The sequence below is a fragment of the Montipora foliosa genome, chromosome 4 (assembly GCF_036669935.1).
Source record: "Montipora foliosa isolate CH-2021 chromosome 4, ASM3666993v2, whole genome shotgun sequence".
NCBI lineage: Eukaryota > Metazoa > Cnidaria > Anthozoa > Scleractinia > Acroporidae > Montipora > Montipora foliosa.
In genome coordinates this window covers 1983313-1998312 of record NC_090872.1, presented here as the reverse complement: position 1 = coordinate 1998312, position 15000 = coordinate 1983313, and the positions used below count along the sequence as shown (strand labels likewise).

Here is a 15000-nt window from a genome sequence, read left to right as displayed (position 1 = left end):
ACAGCCTAAAAGATAATTGTGCTTGCAACAACAAATTAGCCTTTTGTCGTTGTGTTAATTAGCCTAACTAGCCTCGTTCACACACGTAAAATTGAAAGAATTTGGGCTGTAAAACGAGGCTAGTTAGGCTACATTACACAAAGTTGATCAGTGCTAGGGACAGATAACAAGTGCTAGGGACAGTTAGATGATCAGTGCTAGGGACAAATGATTAGTGCTAGGGACAGATGATCATTGCTAGGGACATTGGTGCTAGTAAAAGTTGATCAGTACTTAAGGGACAGATGATCAGTGCCGGGCCGACAGATGATCAGTGCTAGGGACAGATGATCACTGCTGGGACAAATGATCGGTGCTAGTGAAAGTTGATCAGTGCTTAAGGGACAGATGACCAGAACTTAGGGACAGATGTTGAGTGCTAGGGACAGTTGATCATTGCTAGGGACAGATAACCACTACTAGTGATCAGTTGATCAATGCTAGGGACAGATGATCAATGCTAGGGACAGATAAGCACTACTAGTTACAGTTGATCAGTGCTAGTGACAGTTGATGAATGCTAGGGACAGTCAATCACTTGTAGGGACAGTCGATCACTTGTAGGGACAGTCGATCATTGCTAGGACAGGCAATCACTAGTAGGGATAGATGATCAATGCTAGGGACAGCTGATCATTGTTAGGGACAGGCGATCATTTCTAGGGATAATAGATCATTGCTAGGGACAGTAGATCATTGCCAGGGACAGTTGATCATTGCTAGGAACGGCCGATCATTGCTAGGGACAGTCGATCACTACTACGGACAATAGATTATTGCTAGGGACAGTCGAATATAGCCGGGGACAGTTGATCATTGCTAGGGACGATTGATAATTGCTAGGGACAGTCGATTACTACTAGGGACAATAGATCATTGCTAGGGACAGTTGATGATTGCCAGGGACAGTTGATCATTGCTAGGGATGGTCGATCATTGCTAGGGACAGTCGATCACTACTAGGGACAACAAGAGATCATTGCTAGGGACAAGAGATCATTGCCAGGGACAGTCGATTATTGCTAGGGACAATTGATCATTGCTAGGGACAGTAGATAACTACTAGGGATAATAGATCATTGCGAGGGACAGTCGATCATTCTCAGGGAAATTCGATCATTGCTAGGGATAATTGATCAGTACTAAGGACTGTGGATCGATACTGGGGAGAATTGATAATGGCATGGTATAGAGAACTTGTGATGGTCGACTATCGGTACATAATGTGTCCCCATATACATGACGTACTTACCCAATGTAGGTTGGTACATGCACAGACTGTGTTTGTGTACTGTAGCTAGCGTTGTAGTTGTGTAGCGAAAAACATATCTGTGGAGCGTTTTTAGTGCTTACATGTATTTCCCCTTCCCTTCCCTCCCTTTTCCCACTGTTTTTATCAGTGAATGTCTCCCTTGCTGCATGGGGGCTCATGGCTGGGTTGCCAGGATTTGCCATCTATGGGAGCAGTTGCCATCTAGGAGCTGGCTGCCAGTAGTAGGTGCTACTGGATGTCTCAGGTACCCAACCACCACTGGCAATGGTGGAGCAAGAGATACATAGATTCATCTTGTGACACAATTTCTTCTGCTTTATAATTCTCCTCTAATTGTTAGGCACATTTTGATCTGTAATTATTGTTGTGCTTTTTTTAAATCCTCTTTGTAGTTTTAAGAGACAACACCATGCAGTCTCTATTATGGACTGAAGTAAGTACTTTTGTAACTTAACTATGGAAATGTACATAACTGAAATATACGATGTAAAATAGATGCCCTACCTTATGAGTTTTTTATCTTTTAACAGTGAAATTAGGGTTAGAAAAATCACACATTAATGTTGGGCATGGTAGCTTTGATTAACATTCTTTGCTCAGAGATTATTCCAATTACTGTAAGTGCTAGGTAATTTGGTAAGTCAGAAATTACGGTCTGTTACAAATGGTGTAAATAAGTCTTTTCCTTGGACAGTATTCAAGGGCAAAGGTCAAGTTTCTAGAAATGTGCATGTTTGTTAAGTGCCAGTACTTAGTAGTTACAATAGTTGGCCACCTTCATGGTGTCTTAATGCTTGATAAGGCTTGTGCACCTATTCATTTAATGCAAGCCCTCGTCAAATCTTGATCATTGACAGGTTCAGGTTGGAGATATTGTCAAGGTGGTAAATGGACAGTTCTTTCCTGCTGATCTTATTTTACTTTCCTCAAGGTAAGATCTTTTTTCATTAACAGACTCTTCTTACATGTACCTCATTCAAGTGAGATTCAATTTATTATTGATTTATGCTTGTACCTTTGTTTTCTAAAATTACAACCATGCAAAGTTGCTTTTATGGTCAGTGTGATATTTAGTATGTTTTTGTTTTATTTGGTAGTGAACCAATGGGAATGTGTTATATAGAGACCTCAAATCTAGATGGAGAAACTAATTTAAAGATTAGGCAGGTATGTACACTGTATCTCACAAATGATGGGTTTTTTTACTATCTCAATTTTTGCCATCTGCCATTCACGAAATTAAATGAATGACATTACTACCGAAATCACTAATAAAACTGTTTGCACCCTGAAAAAACGATTGATCCCATTTGAATTTTCAACTTGCTTGTGACCATTTGGAGCACCCCGATTTGTCACATGACAAGTTGTGAGATGTCCCACCTTTGATGATCCACAATGACCGATAAGGACAAATGAGAAGAGATGCCAATTGAAATGTTTTCTTTTAATTTATTTGCAACATTACTGTATTTGAAATCGTTTTAATTGCTAAATAAAAATAGTTTTAACTATCACTTTACTGAAAGATTTTGCCCCGGACAGACAAGAAGGCTCGAGTTTTCAGTAATATTCAGTAGATTTTGCTATATACAGCTGTAACAGCAATTTTTTCTGGTTCATCAAGTTTCAAATGCTTCGTCCGTAATTCAGAAAAAAAAACACTTAAAGTAAAGGGCATGCAGCGCAAAAACAAGCATGGTGACCCCATCTTGTTTCTGGATTTTTAAAATGTCCTATGCACGAATATCAAATTTGCCAATTTTGACAAAAGTCTAGAGACAGTACATAATTTTCAAAGGAAATTATTACCTTAAATTACTGCTATGTTGACGCTTCACATTTTGCAGAGAATTCGTCTTCGAATTTAGGTCAACCAAAACAACAGCAACGGATAAAAACTCAACTTATCATTGGAGTGAGACTTTGGTATCAATTCCATTGAAATATTGGTGGATACTATACTCAGTATAGTATCCACCAATATTTCAATGGAATTGATATCAAAGTCTCACTGGTAACCGTACAACTTTGCTTTAGAAGCATGAAAATTGAAACAACAAACCATTGCTTGTTTACATCAAACTGCCTTGACTTTTTTTTTAATTTTTGGCCAAGTTCACAACTCTTTACACTACCTTGAAGTATCCAGCTTTGCCATGTAAGTTACCAAAGGTCTGCTTCTTATCAGTAGTTGCACCAAATCTAGTTCTGGTTCTTCCAGCTTTTTCAGTTGCCCATTAGCTGTATGACGATGAAAGTAATTTCCGATTGTGTAACGAAACATCTTCCATAAATTTTGAATCTTTAAGACCACTCATTTTGAAATTAAATCCTACATCTCTCAAACGTCCTGGGTAGAACTCTGATGAAACATCTCCCCCTCTGCTTAACCATCAGTGACCTCATATTATTTCCAAACTGTGGAAAGTTCTTGGTACACATTCATCTCAAGCCGTGGTTTATTTGTTTAATTTCCCACGGCCTCGCTCACATCAAGAATGACACATCACAAGTCAGGGCACTCCAAATGGTCATGTGAGCAAGTCGAAATTCAAATGTGATTGATCGTTTTTTTCCGGGTGCAAACAGTTTAGTAGTGATTTCGCTAGTATTATTTATTGCACTATTGCTTAATATTATATACTTAAGGACGTTCACGCCCAAAACTTTCCCACAGACAGATTTTTTTTAAACTTGCTGTGCAGAAAGGTAATCATCTATTTTTGCCAAAAAGGCAAAAAAATGGGGGGTCACCGTGCTCGTTTTCGAGATCATGACGTGCACTTTTAGAAGATTGCGTTACTTTAAGATGATCTTAGCTTACAACTGTCAGCAATAAAAAAGCTACATTAGGGAAATTTATATCAGGTAAACATACTCAATTCAACATAACTATAAATATAACTGAATTAACCTTTGCAGCTGATGTCTTTTTCTGAGGTGAAATAGACTTTGAAAAACGATAAGTATAGTCTAAGAAAGAAAACTTCGGTCGCACGAGAGCATAACAGGTGAAATATTTGTAACTTCTCACGCACAGATTTTTTTTGTTTTTTGTTAAAATGGACAAAATCAGAAAAGGAAGTGATCTACGGAAAGAAAAATAGTGGTCGCCGAGCATTCAAGAGAGTAAAATTGCTGCGAAGTTTTCAAAGCGATGGTACATTCGCACTGTCACGTGCGTGACATTTCTGAGAAGACCTGGGTCCACAGCTATCCCATGATGCTACACGCTTTCAAGTTCCATTCTTGTGGAAAATGTTTGCGCCTTTAGCATCGTGTTTATCTTCTTGGTCTGCGATGCATGACGTGTGTGTGACATGCGTGAAAAAATGCTCAGTAGCAATGGATGCTAACGTCCTTAAGTGTAGAGTACTGGCCTCAGTTTTTCAAAGGCAGTATTACTCTATCCAGTGGATAGGTCACTATCCAGAATGCAATATAATAAAAATAATAATGATACTAACAATAATAATAATAATAATAATAATAATAATAATAATTATTATTATTATTATTATTATTATTATCATTATTATTATTAATATTATTATCATTATTATTATTAAACCTTTGACCTCGGGGTTTGTGTTTCTAGCTTTCTGATTGGATCACTCGATCTTGGTTATCAGCTCATATACCATATGACCTAATATGGAAACTGATTGCATCAAGTGTTTCCAAGCTGGAAACTAATTGGCTTTAATTTGCAAGTGTCCAAGCATTCAGAATTTAGTGAAAATTTAATAAAACATTATTACTCCATTCACATATGAGACTGGTTATAGCTAACTCGGCATGCTACACGCCTCGTTGGCCGTCAATAATATCCAATACGCACTTGTGGAATGATAATTTTAATTATACTCTGCTTCCAAGCTTTTCGTACACACCCTTACTTAGATCAGCCTAGTAAGTAAGTCAGTCAGTAAGTCAGTAAGTCAGTATGTATCATTATTTACCCTTGGATTTTTAGATTAGCTTGTAGCTAATATCTCTGAGCATTGAACAGAACAACTTTTGAGAATCCCAACTGGCCGCAAAGGCAAACCAGTTGGCTGTTTACAAGTGCAGCCAGGAAATTAAACCAGGGACTACCAGGAACAAATTCGCCAAGTGGTCACAACGTGTCTTGAACCCGGGATCTCCGGATCTCAAGGCATTAGAGCCCTAATCACTGGGATGCACTGCCTCCTATTGCACTTCTGCTTAAAAGAAAAATTAATTACAGTATAAAATATTATATACTTAAGTATGGAGTACTGCCCCAGTTTTTCAAAGGCAGTATAACTCTAGCCACTCTATGTGCATATTCTTGGTTACAGGAGAAAATACTTGAAGTGAAATAACTGCGCAGACTGAAACTGTTAGATAGTGACTTATCCACCAGATAAAGTTATCTGGCCTTTTAACGTTTCTCAAAAGTCCCGAAAACCTCTCGGGCCTGCAAAACCATTTGTGAACCTGCCAACCGCTTGTTCAGGAAAGCCGATCTTTTCAGATGTTTTCAAGGTAACAGAAAGCAAACTACTTGTTAAGTTTGACGACTTAAATCCTCTCCGTTCTTGAGATACAAAGCGAATTGCGACACCCGAAAATGGCCCTTATAGTTTCGAGACTTTCGAGAAACAGGCCCCCATATGGTGTAGCAGAGCTAGGCAGCCAATTTCTTATTTAGTCAAAGTGAAAAAAAAATTACATTTAATGCAGAATGCATGCAATTTTAAACCATTACCAAAAGCCAATAATGTTTAACCAATGGACTCCTAGGACTGGGACTCAGTAGATTTTACTCTTTTTAACGCCAGATGATTTTACTCGTCAATGGGGGTGGTCCAGGGTGGTTCAGGTGTCAGTGGATAATATTAAGTCATTTTTTTCACAGGCCTTACCCCTCACAGCCAAAATGACATCACTTCTTGAAGTTCGCTGCATGCAAGTAAGTCATGCTGTAATTATACTGAGTTTAGGCAATGAAAAATTTAAGGTTGTTTTCCTGCCATCCAGAACTGTTTGACAATCCCTTGCATTCTAACCCCTATGGTACAACAGAAAGAATGAGAACATTAACTTTCGATTGTTTCCTCCATTTTCACAACTGGCAACAGTACTTGTTTTGGGAATTCTTTTACATTTTTGGCCTTATTATTAGCATAAGGCTATCATTTTTCTAATCAGTCAACCTAGAATTTAGTACTGAATAACTGAAAGTGCATTGCATGATGAGCTGTCTCTGAAAATGTGAACACAATATATGTCGGCTAATCTCTGAGCAATGATGCTTTGAACGTTGAAAATTTTACGAAGAATGTATGGGCTCACTATGGCTAATAACTGGCTTGTTATCAAAGCTAAAAGACTTCAAATTAGAGAGTTATTTCAGTTTAATAAGTTCTTTTACCTAGTACTTTTATATAGCATGATCCCCTCTGTGAGCAAATTTGTATGATTATATGAATTCAAACTTAAAGTAAACAATGACATCAGCAAATTGGTTGAATGCTGGACGACCATGTGGGAGGTTGTTGGTTCAAGCATGTGTTGGACCAACAGTTGGAAATAACTGAAGAAATAACTGCTGCCTTTGCAACTTTATCTACAAATTTGATGTTAAGTAGTTCAAGTCTTATATGATGAACACTTAAAACCATAGGCAGGGCCATTTCACAACCCCTTTTCATGAACTGTGAGGGACGTTGAAGGTTCAGTGCGCCATTTGCAAAAAGTAGGGCACAGGGTTCCCAATATTGTGATCTGACCTGCTCTCTCCAGTTAACTTTGGCCGTTTAAATCACTCACTGGCATGCTAAATGTGCTGTATTTACATCAAAACTGGCTAAAAATCTAAGTTAGTACGTTAGCTCACACATACAACATTCTTGACAACCCACTGACGAGATCTGAAAATATTTGTGGCACATAGAACTATTTGCAGTTGATTTTTGGTGACTTTCTAAAGACACAATATCCAAGACTTTTTAAAAAGTGGCCAGTTTTTTCAGTTCCAATCCATTTCCATCCTCTCCATCCTTGATTGCAAACAACAAAGAATAGCTTTGACGCACTTCAATGGTTTCTGGCAATAAAACTTCAGCATTATTTTTTGGTCTTCATTGATGCAAAGATGTCATTTAGTGTTTTGAAGTTTAACAAAAATAGTGTGACACTGGGTACCCCTTTAAAGAAGGTTGTGGTGTTTGAAGCCAAGTACGGTAAGCAGAAATAACCACATGTAGACATGGTCTATTCTTTCTTATAGAACAAGCATCAAACAGCATTAACATTTTCAGGTATCAGAGATTATGAATTTTATATTAAGGAAATGATTTCTTATAGGGACGTGTGGAATGTGAAGGACCAAATAACCGACTTTATGACTTTGTAGGGAACATAATACTCCAATCTCAAAAGTGAGTACTGCACTTCAGCAATGTAAACACCCAAAGGCATGTTGTCCTATTATCGTCTAGGTTACCGGTAATACTGTATTTCAGATAGGACGCAGCTCGATCTTTACAAACTCTAATTTCATTGGATCCCTTTAGGATGCAGCTCTATTGTGTTCTATATCATGGTCCATTGTTTCTATTTCCACCGTGCACCGGTGGCTCATTTAGTTGAGCACCGGCCAGCCGTGCGAGAGGTTGTGAGTTCAGCTCCGGCCGGACCAACACTCAGGGTCTTAAAATAACTGGGGAGAAAGTGCTGCCTTTGTGATAACATCTGCAAATGGTTAGCCTTTCAAGTCTTCTTGGATAAGGACTAAAAACCATAGGTCCTGTCTCACAAATATCTTCCAATATGTTTGTAAGTTCTCTGTGGGATGTTAAAGAACCCACACACTATTTGAGAAGAGTATGAGGGGATGAAGTTCCTGGCGTTGTGGCTCTCCTCTGTGAGTATGTTCTTTCCAGCAGAAGTGGCTGGCTTGACTTAATGTCTCCGAAAAGGCTTGTGGTGTATGAGGCCACCTAAGCAAAAACAGCCACAAGTCAATAGGACTTTGTCAAGTGCTGGGACATGTAGATGTAGATCATTCTGTGTCCATTGTTTTCTGAACCAATCACAAGAGTTGTTCCGAGAGCTGCATGGTAGCCTTAAAATTTTTTTAATCTTAGACTAGTTTAATACTAGCTTACTTTACACCTGACACTCGGTGGCATGGTATATAGCAAACGAACGTCAGCTAGTGTTCCATCAAATGATAATTAATTTTGTATTGCACATGTGTAAGACCGGTATTAGAGTACTGGCAGTGCGCCAGTCTTTCATCATAGCCTTCCTGTGTATCTATGCAACAACATCAAGCATGTGCAGAGATGCGCCTTATATGTCATCGCACCAGCAAGTTCATACCGCAAAAACCAGTCTCGTTTCAATCTATGCACACTTAAAGAAAGACACTCAGGGTTGTGTGAGAAACTCTTCACCTCCATTAAGCTAGATATAGACCACACACTCCACCACTTTCTTCTGGAGAAGAATTTATATACGTATAATTTTAGGAAGCCGCGCCCTTTTAAGCTCGTACAAATCATTTAAGAACACTTTCTTTCCAGCAATGACCATTATTTAGATTTTAATATTTAGTATTCAGTTAGAAATAGTTTTAATAATAATTTTTACATTAATTTTAAATATTTCATACCAATTGTTATGTAAATTTTTATGTGACTGCCTTGTAAAATGCTGCAATAAAATATCTATCTATCTATCTATCCATGATATATACTTGTCCAGAAATGCAGTTAATTAATGAATCAGATGCAAGCTCAATATTTAAAAACGTTTTGAAGTTGTGACCCTGTAGTCTAAATGCCAACTACCTATTTACAACAACACAAAGGGTAAGTGTTATAGGGTTGTTGTATTTCCTGTTTTGTCTACTTGAGGAGTAAACATTGGACAGACACTTGAGTGATATAATTATTTCTGGAGAAGGTTTGGGGACACTTACCACATTTATCATACAGAATGCGCATCTTATCATCCTTCATATCATTATATCAGACTTATTTGAATAATGCTAGCCAAACACAAACCAGTGCTAAGTTAAACACAAAATTATGGTCTTAATACAGTGGATTAATTTAAATTTGCTTTGGTGAAGCTTGTAGCCTTTTTCAGCATTGGTTTTATGACAACCTGTTACTTACATTTTGGTCCCACTGCTGTCAAAGTTCCATCAAAGGTCTGATCCCATTGTCTTGGCAATGCATTGCACCCAACACAACACCTCCATGCCACCACCCTGCCTTATTATGCCAGACAGCAGGCAGCTTTAAAACGTGGCTTGTTCATGACAGATTCTTAAAGCTGTAATTGCAAGAGACCTGTTTGTCAGCTTGAACAGACGTTTTTTACTATGCTGTTTACTGTGAACTTCTTTGTCCCTTAGGTCTGTGCCATTAGGACCAGATCAGGTCTTGCTGAGGGGAGCACATTTGAGGAACACGCAGTGGATATTTGGTAAGTTTAATTAAGTCACAATACAAAAATTATTTACCTAAGGGAATATTGGTTGTGTCCAGCAAAAAGGAGAGGCTACCTGCACAGTTTATACATGTAACTCGTTGTAATTCCTCATTTCTTCAAATTTGTGTCAAAGCAATTTTAATAATACACTGTAATTATTTTAAAGGTCTTGTTGTGTACACTGGACATGACTCCAAACTCATGCAGGTATGCTTTACTTCAGACATCCTTATCCTAATGCAAGAGTATTGTATGCAATAAATAATAATTTGTAGGGAAACGTCAGGATAATGGTTATACAGGCTGCCTACGGATATATGAATAAATGAATAATAATAATAATAATAATAATAATAATAATAATAAATATCTCTTACTAACGGAGTTCGAGGTCTGTACGGTAAGTTACAGACCAAGTTTTTTCCCGTTGATTTATGGCCCAACCGCGAAGTGCGCGGGCCATAAATCAACGGGAAAAAACGAGGATCTGTAACTTACAGTATGGACCGAGAAAACGAGGTTAGTAAGATATTTATTATATCTCTGAGGTTAACCGGCACGCGGGCAAGAAAACTAGTCAAAGTGAAGTGGAAGGTTCAACTGCCACAAAGAATGCCGTGCCAAAATCTTCTGGGCTGTTAAGTTTGAAATAGTTGCTTGCAAGATTCAAACAGTTTTCAGTACAAGTTTATGCAACAGAAATTACATGAAAAACTTGCTAGATGATGTTTTGTCGAAATTTTAAATTTAGCGGGCTGTTCAGCGGGGCGTATTGTAGAATACGGCCCACTAATTTAGCCAATTACAGCGCGGATACTATCTGAGAGATATAATAATAAATAATAATAATAATAATAATAATAATAATATGATATGTAACAACAATAATTGTAATAGTAATAAGTAATAGTAATAGGACTGAGTAGAGTACAATTCATTAATGGTAATTAATAGGACTTTGTGTCGTCCAATTCAATCTGTAATCATACGAGTGATTAACAAAATTGGATGACTGCATAGTGGAGGGTTTTGAAGTGATGATCTTGAAAAACAATTGCATCAAGAGAGCATCTCAAGTTTTTTGAAGTAAACTCACAAGATAAAGATATGACAAATGAAACTTCTCTATCCAAACACTTAATTGGTATGAAAGTTTGTAACAACCACAGTGTGGCCCAGTGGTTAGGGTGCTTGCCTTGAGATCCGGATATCCCGGTTTCAAGACCCGCTCTGACCACTCGTTGAATTTGTTCCTGGTAGTCCCTGGCTCAACTTCCCATCTCCACTTGTAAAATAGCCAACTGATTTGCCTCCAGCCAGTTGGGATTCTTAACAGTTGTTGTTATTGTTCTGTTCCCTTGGTTCATTAATTGTGTTTTATTGGCCCTGAAAACTCCCTATGGGGAGCAGTCAGTTAAGTATGTATGTATGTGTCAGTGTTTTGAAACGGTACTTGTTTGTCCTTGTTTGTCTACTAATGGAGCTTCATTGGAACTTCAAAGTTTGTCTCTGTTTTTGTTTTTTTTTTGTTTTTCCAAATTTCGAGCTTCCAAATTGGGGGTGCGGCTTATCCATAGGGCATACCTGTAGAAACACGCCTTCTAAACTACAGCGTATAGATAAGGGAAACAGCAACTTACAAAAGCAATGCCATCTATATGCAATATATGCGTGTGTAAACTCGAAATAATTTAGTACAGACACTGAATCTTCTATTCTTGAAATGGAAAACTGTATTTGAAAAACTTTTTTTTCTAAAGGAAAACTTATTTAGTAATATCTTGAAATTTATCTTACCAACTAACTTTATTGATTGATTAAAATTTTAATTGTTAAAATTATTATTATTATTATTATTATTATTATTATGATTATTATGATTATTATTATGATTATTATTGTTAATGGTGATGATCATGTAAATTAAAGTGAAGAGATGAGATCTGAACATCAAATTACTGATCATGAAACGCCAACCAACAGATCTGTCAACATTGTTGCTATAAATAGAAAACAGAAAGGAATGTTCTGGGGATGTATTACACCCTTACCCAATTATATAATTTAAAACTTTCCTTTACAGAATTCTACTGCTGCACCAATCAAGAGGTCAAATGTGGACCACACCACAAACATTCAGATTTTATTCCTATTTGGTTTGCTTCTTGTCCTTGCTCTTTGTAGCACCATTGGCTTTAAGATATGGACAGGTCAGCATATTGCCTATGAACCTTCTTGCTTTCAAATATTAAAAACATGAAAATGTAGCATGATTATGTATCCTGTTTCCTTTTAAACAAACTTTTAAAATTATTGAATACTTTCAGATAATCATCAAGAGACTCACTGGTATCTGGGGTATTCTGGTAAGTGATAGAATTTTACAATGTCCTAGGATAAATAAGGGAGTTTGAGAAATGACGATGGCTTTGCCAATGACAATGTGTTAAAAAGGAAAAATGGTTGTGCTGCATGTCTGACACATAATTATTTTAGTTCATTTCTTTGTTATGCTCTTAAAAATAACAACTTCATGAAGGAACCAAATTTAAGGTTTTGATGACAACATGAGTTACTGCAGTGAATCTTTCATTGTTAATAATTTATTTTATTTACTTCAACCTTTCTTAACAATCCGGTTATAGGATACTCAGCCCATACTTTACAACGTCAACAAGATGAAATAATCACATTGAAATTGTTAGGGTATCACAAAGTTATATTTTTATGTGGCGTTTTCATTGCTTTAGCAATCATTGTTTGTTAAACTGCGTGAAAACATCACAAAGTAATGTCCTTCAGGTCATTAAGGTTTGATTTTTACTTGAACAGTACATCTCTCCTGATGTGTGAACTTTAGATGGATAGTGCTATCCATTGAATAAGATTATCAAACCAATCTTGAGTTATCCATTGATTTATCCTGTGGAAAGTGCTATCCATTCTTCAATCAACTTGAACCACATTCCAAAAGAACAACAGCATTGCCGGTATTTAATGAGGCAGGATGCCCTTGGTACATGAGGCCAGTCTGGGTTCACCATCAGTGGGTATCCATGACATCTATTACTAACTACTACTACTACTACTACTACTACTACTACTACTACTACTACTACTACTACTACTACTACTACTACTACTACTACTACTACTACTACTACTACTACTGCTACTACTAATGATGATGATGATGATGATGATGATAACAAATTTATTTAACAAACCTAATATATTTACTGGTGACCCAGTAGTTTTCAATATGGCCCTCAATCCGATTGAATTGGAATTTAGAAATGTTGGATTTTGAGGAAAGGGAAAAACCGAAGAACCCAGCGAAAAACCTCTGGGAGCGGAGTAAAGAACCAACAACAAACTTTACCCACATATGGCCTGGAATCTGGAATCAAACTCAGGCCACGTTGATGGGAGGCGAGTGCAATTTCAGGGTGCGGCTTATCTGCGGGAGTTTATGGTATTACCAGTTTATTTATTATTTATTATTATTTTATTTTTTGCCTCATAGGGAAAAGGGCACAGAACCTTGGCATGTCATTCCTGACATTCATTATTCTCTACAATAATCTTATACCAATCAGCTTGACAGTAACTCTTGAGGTATAGTTTTAAAGATGAAAAAGTCATTTGTCTGTTCTGTTACTCATTTCTTTAAGAATCTCATGAAGCAAAAAAATGGAAATTATATTCAAAGATGAATGAGTCGATTAAATGATTAAAATACAGAAAAAAATGATTTATTTTTTCCTCTTGAACAGGTTGTCAAATTCATTCAAGCAATTTTCATAAACTTGGTATGTACTCATTGTGTACGTTTCATTAGCTGTACTGGTTAGAAATTATCTGAATCCCCGTTAGCATTTGTGCTGCACCTGTGACATTAGTCTATATACAGTAGATTCCTGGAATTAATTCCAGGTGTGGGTTGATTTTCTTGCTGCTGTACTTTGCTCTAAGAGGTTATTCTCTGGGTACTCAGAATCAACCTTCAAATTGCTGTGACCAGGTTTTATTTCATTTAATAGTTGTCTTCCCATTTAATAGAGATCTTGAACTTGGCTTTAAATGTTTTGTACACTTCAGGACATTGACATGTACTATGATGTCACAGACACACCAGCCATGGCACGCACGTCCAATCTCAATGAAGAATTAGGACAGGTAAATTTGAAATAAATTGAAAGTTTTGTGAGACTCATGTTATTTGGTAGCTATGATTGAATCCCTATTGCAGTGTACAATGATATATTCATTCCTGTTTAGATTTAATATTAACAACAATCTATAATGCTCTGAGCTGAAATGCAGGTACCGGTATTTTAACCGCGCATTGGTGGCTCAGTTGATTGAGCACCAGGCTGTTATGTGGGAGGTCGTGAGTTCAACTCCGCCAGACCAACACTCAGGGTCTTTAAATACCTGAGGAGAAAGTGCTGCCTTTGTAATTGCATCTGCAATTGGTTAGACTTTCTAGTCTTCTCGGATAAGGACGATAAGCCGGAGGTCCCGTCTCACAACCCTTCAATGTTGACAATCCTGTGGGATGTAAAAGAACCCGCACACTTGTCATAAGGAGTAGGGCATGTAGTTCCCGGTGTTGTGGTCTGTCTTCTGTTGTTTATCCTGGTGGTTAACCTCGTAGGGGACCTATGTCCTATTGTTAATTCCACCATGTATGTATTCATACTCAATCAGTAAATAATTAAATAAATTAATTAATTAAAGGGATTTTCCTGCATTCAAATCAATCCTCCAAATCCTTGAATTGATATAAATAATTAACAAATTATTATTATTCCATGAGCGCTCGTTCGATATGAGATGGTAAATAGCTACATGCCTTGTTGGCTATAACCAGTCTCATATGCAACAAGTGCAAATGGAATATTGGATATGAGACTGGTTATAACCAACTTGGTGCTATGCGCCTTGTGGGCTATTTACCATGTCATATCCAAGGCGTGCTCATGGAATAATAATGTTAATTATAAATTGTAGATTCCACTCCCCTGTGACCGCTACCCTGAGTCCCACCCTTTCCTCATGGTGTGACTGTAGAGGCAACATGGAAGAAAAGAATGAATTTCTGTAACTTACCACAACAGTTAAAAGCGATGAAGGTGTTATTGGCAGGTCTTTTTCACCCTTTTTTTTCCTCTTCTCTTTCTACAGGTGCGGTACATATTCTCAGA

The 15000-nt window shown here is 37.3% G+C and overlaps 1 protein-coding gene across 2 annotated transcripts in view; it reads left to right on the top strand.

The window, feature by feature from the left end:
• Positions 1-15000, top strand: part of LOC137999504 (phospholipid-transporting ATPase IA-like) — a 52448-nt gene that overhangs the window by 12881 nt on the left and 24567 nt on the right. For both annotated transcript variants that reach the window (XM_068845282.1, XM_068845283.1), the window contains 13 exons: positions 1705-1745; positions 2170-2243; positions 2410-2479; positions 6201-6254; positions 7652-7725; positions 9714-9784; positions 9957-9997; positions 11874-12000; positions 12118-12156; positions 13317-13408; positions 13567-13602; positions 13892-13969; positions 14981-15000. The exon at positions 14981-15000 is cut by the window's right edge and continues 69 nt beyond it. In XM_068845282.1, coding sequence (XP_068701383.1) covers positions 1705-1745; positions 2170-2243; positions 2410-2479; positions 6201-6254; positions 7652-7725; positions 9714-9784; positions 9957-9997; positions 11874-12000; positions 12118-12156; positions 13317-13408; positions 13567-13602; positions 13892-13969; positions 14981-15000 — 817 coding nt within the window. The remainder of the gene's footprint in view (positions 1-1704; positions 1746-2169; positions 2244-2409; positions 2480-6200; positions 6255-7651; positions 7726-9713; positions 9785-9956; positions 9998-11873; positions 12001-12117; positions 12157-13316; positions 13409-13566; positions 13603-13891; positions 13970-14980) is intronic.